The 13,412-nt window shown below is 53.4% G+C and overlaps 3 protein-coding genes across 3 annotated transcripts; 1 reads left to right on the forward strand and 2 right to left on the reverse strand.

Moving 5' to 3' along the window:
* Nucleotides 1-789, reverse strand: AYL99_02201 (hypothetical protein; the record flags this gene model as incomplete). Its single annotated transcript, XM_018833717.1, has 2 exons — nt 1-444; nt 508-789. The coding sequence occupies 2 exons, from the start codon at nt 787-789 to the stop codon at nt 1-3; spliced, it is 726 nt and encodes a 241-aa protein (XP_018696341.1).
* A 7,422-nt stretch (nt 790-8,211) lies between these two features.
* Nucleotides 8,212-10,509, reverse strand: AYL99_02202 (hypothetical protein; the record flags this gene model as incomplete). Its single annotated transcript, XM_018833718.1, has 1 exon — nt 8,212-10,509. The coding sequence occupies one exon, from the start codon at nt 10,507-10,509 to the stop codon at nt 8,212-8,214; it is 2,298 nt and encodes a 765-aa protein (XP_018696342.1).
* A 790-nt stretch (nt 10,510-11,299) lies between these two features.
* On the forward strand, nt 11,300-12,367 carry AYL99_02203 (DNA-directed RNA polymerase II subunit C; the record flags this gene model as incomplete). The annotated part of the gene is made up of 2 exons (XM_018833719.1): nt 11,300-11,383; nt 11,441-12,367. 2 exons carry the CDS (start codon nt 11,300-11,302, stop codon nt 12,365-12,367), a joined length of 1,011 nt encoding a protein of 336 aa, XP_018696343.1.
* Between the last annotated feature and the right edge of the window lie 1,045 nt (nt 12,368-13,412).

Raw genomic sequence — 13,412 nt, forward strand, 5'->3', positions numbered from 1 at the left:
TTATCGCGTACCAGGTTGTTGCGACAGAATGGCCGCGCCTTGCAGCGCTGCTTGAGACGGAGTCATTTCGGCCGATCCTGTTCTCGGGCGCTTGGCGATAGGAGACTCGGAATATGTTGGATCAGGATAGCCGCTGCGAATAGGGTCGTGAAGGCTGCTGAGCACATCCTGTGGTTGACCCACGGCATTCAGTTCGGATAGACGGGGGAGAGTACCCGGTTGTTGAGGGCCAGCCTTGCCCGGTTGCAGCCCGTCAACGTTGCTGGGGGGCGGAGGTACTTCGCCTTGCGACTCTAATAATCGAGATTGGAGGTTGATGATGTAGTCACGGAGCTGGTAGTTTTCGGCTTGAACTGCTTTGAAGTTTTCGCTCAAGACCTGGTAGTCTCGCACTTGCTCTTCGAGTTTCTTGATATAGCCCTCTTTTCGTTGTCGGAAGGCCCGCTAGAGGTCGACCGTGTTAGCACCCACCGGCCACACAGACCAGGCTCTCAAGGGAAGGCTTACTTGGGCGGCTCTATTTTGAGCAGCTCTCTTGCTGGTACTCAGCTCACGCTTGCCGTAGCCTTTGCGGCCATCGCCATTGTTCTCACCACCATCGCTCTCTGCACTGCCAGTGACGTGGTCGTTGTGCGCCGGATCTTGCGGCGGCGACGGGTGATGCTGTGGCATGCTGTCGAGATGGTCCGGCACCACGGATTGAGGTGGTGGAGGATAGTGTTGTTCGCGCAGTACTATTGAATGCTTAGAGACCGGCCACGGGGAAAGTAGCTGAGTAATAGATGTCATGGTGTTGTGGGTGGGGGTGGTGGTACAGCAAGAAGAAAATGTGTGAGTGTGTCGATTTGTGCTTGAGAGAGAAAAAAAAAACAATCACAAGTCCTCAATGCCAACAAGGTACGGGGGAGACGAGGCTGGACAGAGGAGGTGGCCCTCAAGGTATATGTATGCCACGAGAGAGGATACCGGGGTGGGAGGGGGTGGGTAGTTCGATACCCTTGCTTCTTTTGGGGACAGGATAAATGATGCTGTTCTTGCAGGGGTCGTCCGGTGGACGGTAAGAAAAAACCGCAAACCGAACCAAAGTTACAATACGGTATTTGGGTATTGTGGACGGCATCGGCGATAGGCTGCAAGGGAAGCTCGACCAGGGCAAATGTGTGGAAGCAGAAGGAAGAGGCGAACAAATGGTGCAGAAGGCTGGACAGGGGATAGCGGGTGATGGGTGAGGGTCGGAGGGTCTCAGGCCCCAGAAGAAGAGCGTCGAGTGGGTCGAGGATTACGATACGTACGGTGCTCGGATTTGACCATGTCCTATTGCTCAAACGGGTCAGAAACGTCTGCCGTCAAACTTTTAGTGTTGGTTGGGGGTTGGGGGGGGGTTTGCAGCGTGGAAAAGGTCGATGCAAGATCCAGAGAGGGAGGTGGGTGGTGGAAGGCAGAGAGATGGAGCCAGGCACCGATGCCTTTCGGACGAGTCGAAGGGAAGAGGGTGATTGGGTGGTACAGGGGAAAGATAGAACATGGGTACATGGGGTGTTGTAGGTCATGCGACGGTATGAGGTGGGATAGCCATTGCAAATAATAGACACCATCCACAGAAGCTCCAGGGATCGAAGGGGGGAGGGTTCCCAAGGGGGAAGGGGATCCAGGCGGTTCAGGTATGCCAGATTCTGGCCTGGGGCAGCCCATGTTTGGGCGGCCACCCAGGTTAGAAATTGGGTACGAGGGACCACTGGAGGGCAAAGCAGCAGTCTGAGTAAGGACCAGGGTGGTCTTGGCTGCTTACCTGAGGCATCATCGAAGAAGAGCTAGCCGTGCGAGGAGCGAGTGCCGGTTGCATCGATGATGATGATGATGATGATGATGATTAGACTGATGATGATAATGGACTCTGTTTCGTGGGGGATGAAAGGGGGGAGGCCAGTGGAGTTTGCTGAATGATTGGAACGAGGGACGAAACAGGTTACAAGTCGCTGGAGCCGGAGGGATGGTACGAGGGAACCACAGGGGCCACCACGAGATATCTGATCGAGGCCAAAAGGTGATAGGATGGTTGTTATGTGAGTTGCAGACTCGCAGCACACAGCAACAGAACCGGGCGGATTGACGAAATGTAAAGTCAGCAGCAGTTGGGATGAGCCGACGGCCGCAGGAGAAAAGAGGGAGTACGGGAGTACGGCCAAGGGGGCAAAGGGCAAAGGGCCGAGAGGCTTTTGTTAGGTGAAAGTGCAAGTGCAAGTGCGAGTGCGAGAGCGAGAGCGAGTGATCGTGGTCAGGGCTCCGGGTTTGATGAGTAATAAAGATCGAGGAAAAGATGGAGGTTCGCGGAAAACGGTGGACGAAAACTGGTGACGGAGGCCCTGTGTGGATTAGAAATTTCTTACCTAATGGAGAGGTCGGTGTTTGGTGCGAGTGCCACCAAAGTGCGACACGACTTCGGGTGGGGCAGCGTGCTCCTGGCGACCTGGCTGGTGCCAATCACTAGCGTCATGCAGAAGAAACCCCCCTCGCGTCACATGTGGCTTGGAAGCCGACTAGTCCCAAACAGGAGGTAGTAACTTGGTCCCGGACGCTGCTTTTAGGTAGCGCTGTTTGTTCGGCCACCACAGATCACGTTTAAATGTTGTGCCCAATCGTCAGTTCCGGTTTGCTGACTACATATTCCGTTTCCGGTATGCCCTGAGCCCTCGCCGCCATCCAACACCACTATCCCCTTTGACGGCATCGCCTTGCGTCGTCCTTAAGCTTCCCGTTGGCTCCGGTCTATTTACCCTTTCAGGTCACAGCCATCATGACTTCTTCGTTCATCTCCCTTCTCCCCTGCTGACTGTTCCCTGACTGTTCGGGTCGGTGTCGTGTCCCACAATATCGAGTTACCACTTCATACCGTATCTATTTTGCGATTTCCCATGGATTCATACATGACCGTCCGGACCCCGTATTTCCTGCCAACTACTTGTTGCGGCGCTTCTGCTGCTTCTCCGTCTTGGCCCATTGCCACCGCCACTCTGTCGTATGACGGATGATCTCGCATTGCTTCCTTTTGGGTGGCCATATGTCCTCTAGACAAAACAATTAGTTTGACTATTTTCGAAACTTGATTTCTGACCCTCATTCCTCGAAGCCTTCCCTGCTCATCCTGCCCTTCCTGCCCTTCCTGCCCTTCCTTCTATCTCACTGATCGTCGGCTCGCATGCCGTCAACGTCAGCTGCTTGCCTCTTTACGAGAGTACATTGAAACCCCCATGACGGCCTCTTTCCTCCTGAAGCGCCTCCCAGCCACAAAAATAGTACCTGTCACAAGTTGTGCATCGGATAAGGGCTGCCTTGGCCCCCCCCCAAGGATCGCCGTCGATCGTAGTCGGGGGCGTCATGCCACACCAGAAATGATATCCATTTCGCATCTCCAAATCCTGGCTCCTATCCGTCGAGGTGCCTGGGCCATCCTTTGTCTCAGCGGAATTAGGCATGAATTTAGCTAATACTTGATGTTACTTCAACTGGGGAGATTCCGTAATACACCACCGAGGGATACAATGCCTGCCCCTGAAGGTGCACGATGGCGTGCACTTGCTGCCACCTACTAACCGATAGGGCAACCGATTGTCGTACATCATTCAGTAAGCATTTCGACGGTGACGTTCGCGGTGCGTAATCATTCGCGCCTCGACGAGGTTTGGACGACCGTCGTCTTTCGGTGATGACTTGACTGAATTTGAATGCTTGCCTTGAGCTGTTCCACGAGGAAATGCGGCTCTCCCGGGCGTGATTTGTTTTGTGGATCGTCCAATTTGATCGACATGTTGAAAATCCAGATCTCTCTGTATCCAAGGAGAATTAGATGGCGAAGGCCTAGGGATCAGTGGGAAGTCGCTGTGGTCCCCGCGACATGCCCTCAGACCGCCGCTAACGCCATGAGGCTTCCTGTCGCCGCACGAAGTCCGCGATCACTTCCATACCGTTTTGGTGATGTCGGGTGCAGCATGAATTCGTGTGGATCGCTGACCTCGACCAGAGGTATTGGGGCCTTTTGCCGGAGTAAAGTCCTCACCCCGACGCCGAGTAGTTGCATCGCCAGCCGGGCGTGTCGTCAATCGGCTGCGACCGCTTCAAGAGGCGGCGGGCAAGATAGGATTTTGGCGGCTGTGAACTGAGGCAAATGTTGGCGGATGACATTGCAGGCCATGAGTTCGTTTGGACGGAAGTTGCTGGGACTGTGGCCGGCTTCAGTCTGTTCCGCGCATCCCGATAATAGTCTCGTATGCTTCCAATTCGATGAAACTGATACATCTCAGTACAATGGAAGCTGTGGGACAATCCGTTGCGTCACCAGCTGCTGCCCGACCATGTTCTATCCTTTCTGAAACTCCTTTGTCACCCTGACAGCAGCATCCAAGAGTGATTACTGTTAGACGGCGCTCGAGATCTCTGTTTGGCTGCAATTCATCCATCCTCGAGCCGAGCTCCCTGTCTGGGATCAAGATGCAGCTTCCAGTCTCCAACAGTCGAAGCCCAAACAGGAATGGATGTTGAAACGCCACATATCTCCCGAATGGGAGAGGTCTCCTTGTTGGCGGTGTCCTAAAAGACTAGACCCTTCGACTGCACCCATCAGCTCCCATGGCTTTTGTGTGTCGAATGCTCGACTCTGTCGACTCCGCGATGATGTGTCATTGGGCTTCGAAACACGTCCGTGTCGCCTGCCGGCCGTCATATCCATGTTGAGAAATGGGACGGTCCCCAAAATGGATGATGCTGGGCTCACTGTATCATCAGTCAGCCATCTCGTGGCAGACGCCCTCGCCTCATGTCGAGTATGGACAAATACGGAGGGGAGGATTTGACGTACTGTCCAGCATATTATCCCAAGGACAAGCGACAACACCGTGTCACTAGCTCATACCCTAATCCTTCTGATCCCAAAGGACACTCGTTCACTCGTTGAAATGGACGTCGACCACAGAGCAGGGACCAATGAGGCTGGAATAGTCTAAGTCCAAGGCTATGCCATCATCCTGGAGGCAATGGCAGTGTGGTAGCTGCCAGTCACATACGTCCGGCATCTCGACCCTCTGCCCTCAGTCAATCAATCACAAGAGCTATCAAGACCACACACCAGCAAAGTCGCTTCAACCACAACGACCGTTCAGCCACGCCTTTCACAAGAATTCCATGATGCGTCTGCATTCCTTCCATGTTACCAACAAGCGTAACTGGTATGTGAGCTCTGCTGGGGCACAGTTGTTTGCCGGACCTCATCTTCAGACTGCGTCGGTATACGACTCTTCGACCGGGGCCAGATGAAGAGCCACAATACCGGTTCACGAACCGTCCCGACAGTCAGACCACGTGCTGAACTATCTTCCCAGATCAAGTGGTGGAATTGTCGTGCACTGACATCTTGATCTTCCTAGCAGCCAGAGCATCTGCGAAAAGATCCTCGGAGACCACCCTCTCCAGCAGTCAACCCCAGTGCCTATGCTCCCAAGAAATGTTCAGTAAGGTTGACGAACGAATACACTTTCCGCGGCGGTACTCCGCGTCTCATCACGAAGATTGGGTACCACCGGCTACCCTTCCCGGGGCTCTTTGAAAGACCACGAACAGCGTGCTGAGATTAGCAGAAGCAGTCGCATGGACTTGTTGGCCTTGTCAGATGGCGCCGCGCTTTGAGCACAGCGTGTCATCCTCGTGTTGTGTCTGTCGCTTGAGCCAGCGAGGCAAAACGTTTCTGCTTCTGGTAGATCCATGATCAGTCGTACCGGATGGCACTATGAGCCTACCGTATGTGTGGCAGCCGTGTCATTTTCCCCAACAGTCCTCCGCTAAAGCCACGAGGACGATACAGCATGCCCCAATGAAGCTCCTTCGCCGGTACCACTCCAACGTCCGGCTCAGACGAGTAAAAGAAAAAGGAACCTCGACATCGGTGGATGTTTCTGCACCCTCCCCAGCATGGAAATTGACAATATCCCGAACGGAGCACAGGTCTTCAATGAAGCCTGCGGCTGTATCAGTTGGTATTGTGTTCGCGTGCAAGGCTACCTACATACCCACCTCGACGGTCCCCGATACCCAGCGTCAGAGTCTGTTGCCAGGTGACACACCCATGAGTTCCGTCTCAGCCCCCTTTTCTAGAGCATTTCGTTGTCTTCGAAGTGATGCCCATGCAGAAGCTGACACATCGCCCGCCTCGGAACACTCCTTCCACGAACTAACTCATAGCCTGGCTGCCAGGACCAATACAATATAGGTAACGGCTTCCGACCCAATCCGGCCACGAATCTGAATGCTTGCACACGCCCCAGCCAATGCAGCATCATAACATAATAGTGCAGGAACCGCATCTGCGCCCATGACCGGAATGGGACCGCATACATCGCTAAGCTGAGTAGTAGGTCTAATCCCCTTTCGAGAGTCGCCCTCTTCATTATCGGCAACTGTGCACTTCAGTCCAACCCGGCAACCTCTCGAGAAGCATATTTGATTTCCCGACCGCACCAGGGCCCCCTTGCTCAGGGACGGCAAACCCGCAGACCGGCGCCAGAAGCAGGGACTGGCATTCTTGTCTCTCTGATCTCCACACTATTTACCTACATCTTGCAAACCGACGGTGATCCAAAGCCGGCAGAGTCATGTGCTCTTTGTCGACTCTCGTCTGGAGACAAAGGATAAGTCATCCTAAAAAGGAGATGCGCAAACGTCTTCTAGGAAAGGAGGCGCAGCAATTACCACGTCACATGCCACGAATCCTACACCACCACACAATGCTCGAAGAAGGGATCAAGCATACATAACGTACATACCAAACCCAACCTGCATCGGCGATACAGATCTCCCAGCGGAAGGCCGGGCTCAAGTGACTGTGTCTGCGGAGTTCCGTCCAAGCCCGTCTGGGATATATGTGCGTTTGGCCCTGCCTGAATGCCCGTCTTCTCTGTGCTGGTGACATTAACGATGTCTGGGCAGGGTGGGTGACAGTGACAACAATAATACCGCAGCATCGCAGCATCGCAGCAGACGACAGCGGTATAGCACAGTGACCACCACCGTGTCCTGACGGGGCAGGTGGTGTGTGTCCGAATCATACCACGCATGCAGGCATGTATGTAAGCAGGTCTTGAAGCCGACCCCCAGTGTTGCATGCGGATCATACGATATTCTCGAGACCAGTCTATCCTGCGTTCCATGACAAACTGCATGGTGACAAAGGAGGCGATTCATACATACAGGACATTGCTAGCTAGCCAGCTGGCTAACTAGGTAAGTAGGTAAGGAGGTAAGTAAGTAGGTAGGTAGGTAGGTAGATAGGTAGGGTGTCATCAATCAATGCGACTCCAGATTTTACTTCTGGCATCTCTCTTTCTTGTCCCAGTCTCAGTCACAGTCCCATCATCATCGTCCTCCTCCTGCTCCTCATGGGATCCCTCCACGCAGCCTCATGTCCCGACGTCTCACATTCACACCGTGACGATCAATCCCGCAATGAGGGTGTGTCTGGATGGGACGAACCCCTCCCTCCTTTCGTTACCACTCCTTGTTTTTACAAAGACGGTGGGTTAGTGAGGCTTGGGCCTCCCTTCCGTGCGGATGAGAATGCACGGGTAGGAAGCTCCTACGGTCCAATCCTCATATTTCTTCTGAGGTCTGTGTCAGGGTGTTTCACTCGTTGGATTCCACTACTACGAAGGGGGCCAGCCCAGACCAGTCCACTCTCCCCCTTCCCTTCTCCTTAGTGGAGGACACGAGGGAACAGTGACAGTAACGGCACGACCCAAGGGTACCACTGGAATGTATGGAGTTCAGCCGCATTGAACAAAGAGAACGTCTTTTCACTTTGATACAGGCTGCTGCTGGCGCGGTGACACATTGCTATTGTAACTCATTATGACCCAGCACCTGCCGTGCGCTACACACGTGAGGGACGAGGCACAAATTCCCAGTCTTTGAAGGAGATCGCGGATTACGACGAGTTTCGTAGACCTTTCCTTATGTTGCATCGAATCATTACCTTTCCCAGTTCATTGCTCTGTTCCTAAAACATTAAGCGTGCCTCGTTCCCATCGGAAGGAAATGTTCGTTGCTTCGTGGTTGTTTCATCTTGTCATCCAGGGGGCTTCATTCACCTCTCCGCCACTGTCGTAGTTCCGTGAGAACCGTCCTCCTCGTGTTTTCGACTTCAAAATGTGCCTTCCGTTCGGAGAATCCTTAGACAACGAACGCGTGACTCAGAATCCCGATTAAATAAAGAAAAGCTGCCACTGTGGGCCGGGTATCTCGCGAAAGTGACAAAGAACGAAAAACATTGCTGTGGATGCTGGACGACGCCGCGTTAGTCGCGCTGGCAGATGTACTTCTGCTGGCGGCTGATGTTGGCGGGATAGTCGTTGCGGTGTATACGCCCGTTGGGAGACTGCTTGCGGGTGGTTTCTGCGTGGTATATCCCCTGGTACTGGCGGTCGAAGTTGAGTTTCGGGCATTTGTTGTTGTGGCTGTGGTGTCGAGGGTTGTTGTCTGCGTTACTTCCTGCGTCGTGCTTGTTTCTGGCATCGGTGGGCTGGCCACTATGCTGGCAGGTGGTGTGCCAGGCATCCCGGCCATGGTGGCAACCCCTGGGCTTGGTGGTTGCCAATCTGCGACATCATCGTAGAGAACTCCGTTGATAATAACGCCAGCATCGTTCGCGAGCATGTTCTTCTGGTCTGTATTACAGGTCGTGTTGACGGCACGCAGGTAGCAGGTTGGCTCCGCCATTGGAGGGGGGACATTCTGGTACGAAGAGTTTGCTTCCCCGGACGACGAATACGTAGATAAATCGGCGGGCATGCCCATACTGATGTCTGTCCCTTCAATGACACGCGAGAAGATCGTGAAAGCGGTCTCGGGCTGATAGGCAGGCACCAAGTGACCTGCATCGTAGATTCGGCTGAAGCTTAGGTTGCCAAACTCTCGAACAACGCCGCCGATGTAGGAGCTATTGGCCACGATTGGAGCATATCCAGCTTCGTACCACGGCAGATACGATGGACCGGCCGCGCCGGCTACGGCGAAAGAAGCTGCTTCTCCTCCCATCCAGTTGCAGATGTAGTCCCTGTCGCCGTAGATAAGTGCGACCCTGACACCGGTATTGAGAAGACCAACAAGATCTTGGATGATGCCATCTCGCGCATAGTCTCCTGTGGCATCGAAGGCAGCGAAGACAGCTACTGAATCCTGGCTGTAGTTGACTGGAACACCGAGCGCTTGCTGGACCGACAGCTGATTCAGATACTCCAAGTAGAGCGCGCCTGGAAAAGGATCGATCACACTTTGGGAAATATCGTAGATGGATCGTCCTGATGTAGTGTAGGGTCCAACTACATAGGATTCGCAGTACGATTGCGCTTGCGAGCATGCCTCATTGACTGCATCCACATCTCCGGAGCCCATTGGGTCGAGCTCAGCTTCTTCTGAGCGGCAAAAGGCAGTTTGCTGCTCGCAGCCATCTGCACTGTTGTATGCACTTAGGGCGTTGAGCTCTTGAAGCTGTGAGATGGCTTCAATGCCATAGGTGTTCTCGTATGCGAATTTCGGGTGATATGGAGTCTGGGTGAAAAGGTCAATCCATCCATTGATGATACCCAGAGACTTTAAGGTAATATCAATGGTCGTGTTGGCAAAGCCAAGATCTGTCTGACGACGCTCATTCTGGACGCCGAAGAAAGCCCCAATCGCGGGCCCGTACTTGCCTCCGTAGGACTCGGTAAAAAGGTGGACCTCTGCAGTGGGCTCAGTGGCTTCTGTGCGAAGAGCAGTATTATATTGCGGGAAAGAAGTGAGAAATGTCTGCAGGAAATGCCATAGCGATTGAGCAGCAATCTCCGACGTGTTGGCTGTAAATGACGGATTTCCCGATCCGAAGGTGCCATTGAGAAAAGTGTAGCTGGGTTGTGAGATGGGTACCGTCGTCGGTGGAACGGCAGTGGTTTCATCGAGCAGATTGAGAGATGAGTTTGTCAGAACATCGTAGGAGAAGCCCACCTGAACGGGCTGGTCAATGAAGACGATGTTGCTACTGCGATCCCAACCCCAGTCTCGCGCAACTGTGCCCAGCTGTCCATTGGCAATTTCCACAACTTCACAAGGGCCAACTTCTTGAAATAGACCGACCATGCTGCTGGACCCGGGACCGCCATTGATGAAGATGGCCAATGGAGCAGACTCTGGTAACTGCCTTGCTTCAATAAACCAGAAAAAGGTGTTGATGGTGTAGTTTCCTTGGCTGGGATCCAAAACATTAGGCGGCAGAGTAATGTAGCCAGCGAATTGTTGCTGAGTTTCGAAGACTGTCGTACAAGTCCCAGCAGGAACGCTTTTGTAGGCGACTGAGACGTTCGGGTTGACTGGAGAGGGGTTTATGATGAGGGAATCATTGGCCGGGAGGGGTGGAAATTGAGCAAGGACGAGAAAAGTCCGTGAGAAGAGGCCGACAAGCAAAGTGTTCAGCCATCTCGTCCATGGTGCCATGCGCTGCGAGAAATTCTACCAGGGACTCTGCGGCTAAGCCTGTGTTCCGTGTGATCACATCTGCTAGCCTTTGTTCCAGGTCCCAGGCATGGGAGTTCATAACCGAGAGGAGGTAAGGGTGTCTAACCACAACGATGGGAGGAACAGATTGACGTTTCACTCGAAGCTGCGACGGGGTTAAGTAGACGAAATGCAAGAATCTTGCTAAGTCTGTCAGACCAGGATTTCCACAAGCTCAAGATGGTAAAACAAACCAATGCTTGACGTGAGCAACGACGACTTGTCGCGATTTCTGAACGAGTGTAGGATCTTGGGATGAAAGCGGAGCAAGGAAGAGACAAGAACGGAGGATGATGGCCTGAATATTTTTTGACGTTCTCAGGCTGTGCCAGGCTTCCAGGCTTTCCTCCCCGCAGGCGCCATTGACGCCATGCCGGCAGAGGAACGTTTCTTGGCGAGGACAAAGTGGGCTATACGCCGATCTGGTAGCTTTCTCGCGTCGTGCCTCGCCAGCTCGTCAGGTACCCGAAGCCCCCGAGACGCACGGGCGCAGTGCCCTACAACGAAGAGGCAGGATTGTTCACGTGATTCGCGGCACATCATGCACGTGACCTACTGTGCAACTCCAAATATCCCCCCTGCGCGCAAAGCCCCGAAAGATTTCTTGCTTCGCGTCCTCACCTTTGCCTCAACCTTTGTCCATTCAACAACTCCATGGTGAGACCGTCCTGATCATCCACTTATGCAGAGAGGCTATTCGTCGTCTTGATTCAGGTAGAGGGAACGAGCCATGGCTTATAATGGCTACAACGGCTTCAACGATGATGTTATGGACGGGGTCGAGGCTTCTGGTCCAAAGGTCACCGTGAGAGAAGTGAGCCAGAAGAGACCTTCCTTACCTTCTCCTGCTTCAAAACTGACTCGTCGACAGGTCGAGCCCGACCGCTGCGATTTTGTCCTGCAGTCATGCTCTCTTGCCCTTGCCAACTCCCTGCGCCGAGCCATGCTCGCCGAAATTCCGACCATCTCGATCGACCTTGTCGACATTACTACGAATTCCTCAGTTCTTCCCGACGAATATCTTGCACACAGGCTGGGTCTCGTGCCTCTGATGAGTAAGGGTGTGGACGAAAACCTGAACTTTGGCAGAGACTGTGATCGCTGCGATGACCACTGCGAATACTGCTCGGTTGTCCTTCGCCTCCACGTCCGATGTTCTCAAGCTGGCACGATGCTGGTACATGCGAACGACCTCATCGTCGCGAATCCCCGTCAAGATGGTATTGGCCGGCCAGTGATCCGTGATGTTAATGGCAACGGACCCCTCATCGCCAAATTGAGACAGGGGCAAGAAATTCACTTGGAATGTATCGCAAAGAAGGGTATTGCAAAGGAGCACGCGAAATGGGCACCCACTTCGGCAGTGGGCTTCGAGTACGACCCGAACAATAAGCTGCGCCACGTCGACTACTGGTATGAGACCGACGCAAAAGAAGAATGGCCAGTGGACGAACGTAACGCCACGTGGGAGGGAGATGAGTCGGCTGCCGACGCTACCTTTGATCCTGATGCGGTTCCGAGCGCGTTCTTCTTCGATGTCGAAGGCATCGGCACCCTCGAACCAGACGACATCGTCCGCGGCGGAATTGAAGTGATCCAGAAAAAGCTCGCAGAGACCATCAAGGTCCTGGGAGGCGCCGAGGCCGCTGGTGTTGACAATATGAATGGGCTCCAAAGTCCCGATGCCTACGAGCCGGCTCCTCCAAGTGGAGCATTCGGTTCATACGGTGGCCTCAGAGGCGGCACGACACCTTATGGTGTGACTCCTTACGGCAACGGTGGTTACGGATCCTACTAGCCTAAGATTGCGTCTGCTTTTGCATAGCGAGGCGTTGGAGGTTTGATGGCAAAGCTGACTTTGCTCAAGGCGAGCAACTATCGGGTCTAGTCAGTATGGTTTCACTTTATTCCGAGAGGCATGACATGGTTCTAGGTACTACCCCAGTTGCAGAGAAAATGGCTTGAATCTCCCAGGTTGGGCGGTACTGGAGCTGGCCAGCCCCGTTGACCTTTTTCCTTTTTTAACTCAACCGACATTTTTGGTGTTACTGTGGTGAAGGTGGCAGGACCGAAAAGTTGCAGACATGATTTAGTTACACGTACTTGCTCGAGAATCTTGACAGTCTCGGGACTCAGCAACAGGAATCAATCTTATTAGTCATCCTCAAGCAGAAGCCCTTGTTCCGCCTTGAACAGGTAAGTGGGAAACGCCCTACTGACTGGGCTTTCTGAAACGTAGTCAGCATAGAGTGGAATGATTGCTGCCGTAATCGGGCCCTGGTGGACATGCATTCCGTACTGCCGCCTATGAACCGTTGCTGTCGCCCATGTCGATTCCTTGTTTTGTTCTTAGGGAGCATTTATGCAGTTGGAGGTGGTTTGGGCGGTACCACGCTGCGGTTCGAGAATATTTAACAGTGGCTGATCCCCTCTGCAGCAGCGGGAAACTTTTGAGGATCTTCTTTTTCGTTGGGAATTCCACAAACAACGGGCAGACAAGACAGCACAGCACAGCCTGAAGCGTCCGGAGCAGAAGCCGATTCTCTGAGCCCCGCCAGTCAGAGCTTTCGATTTCAGGGTCTCCGACCACCCAGCACCAACCAACACTCCCTGTGACTTCAGACAGCCCACCAGCGCCGCCACCAACAAGTCAGTGAGGACACCGCGAAATTGCCCCGCCATCGCTCCTGGCGACAGACGTAAGTATTAGCCTCAATTGAGCAGTTCCGACAAAGTCAACGGCTTGGGCTCGTCACTAAATTTTTTCTCAACAGCCTCTGCACGACTCTAGACCTTCTCTCTCTTCTCTATTTACCTTGATTTTCACCAATCTCATATCAGTC

This window comes from Fonsecaea erecta, assembly GCF_001651985.1.
Source record: "Fonsecaea erecta strain CBS 125763 chromosome Unknown Scaff2, whole genome shotgun sequence".
NCBI classification, from domain to species: domain Eukaryota; kingdom Fungi; phylum Ascomycota; class Eurotiomycetes; order Chaetothyriales; family Herpotrichiellaceae; genus Fonsecaea; species Fonsecaea erecta.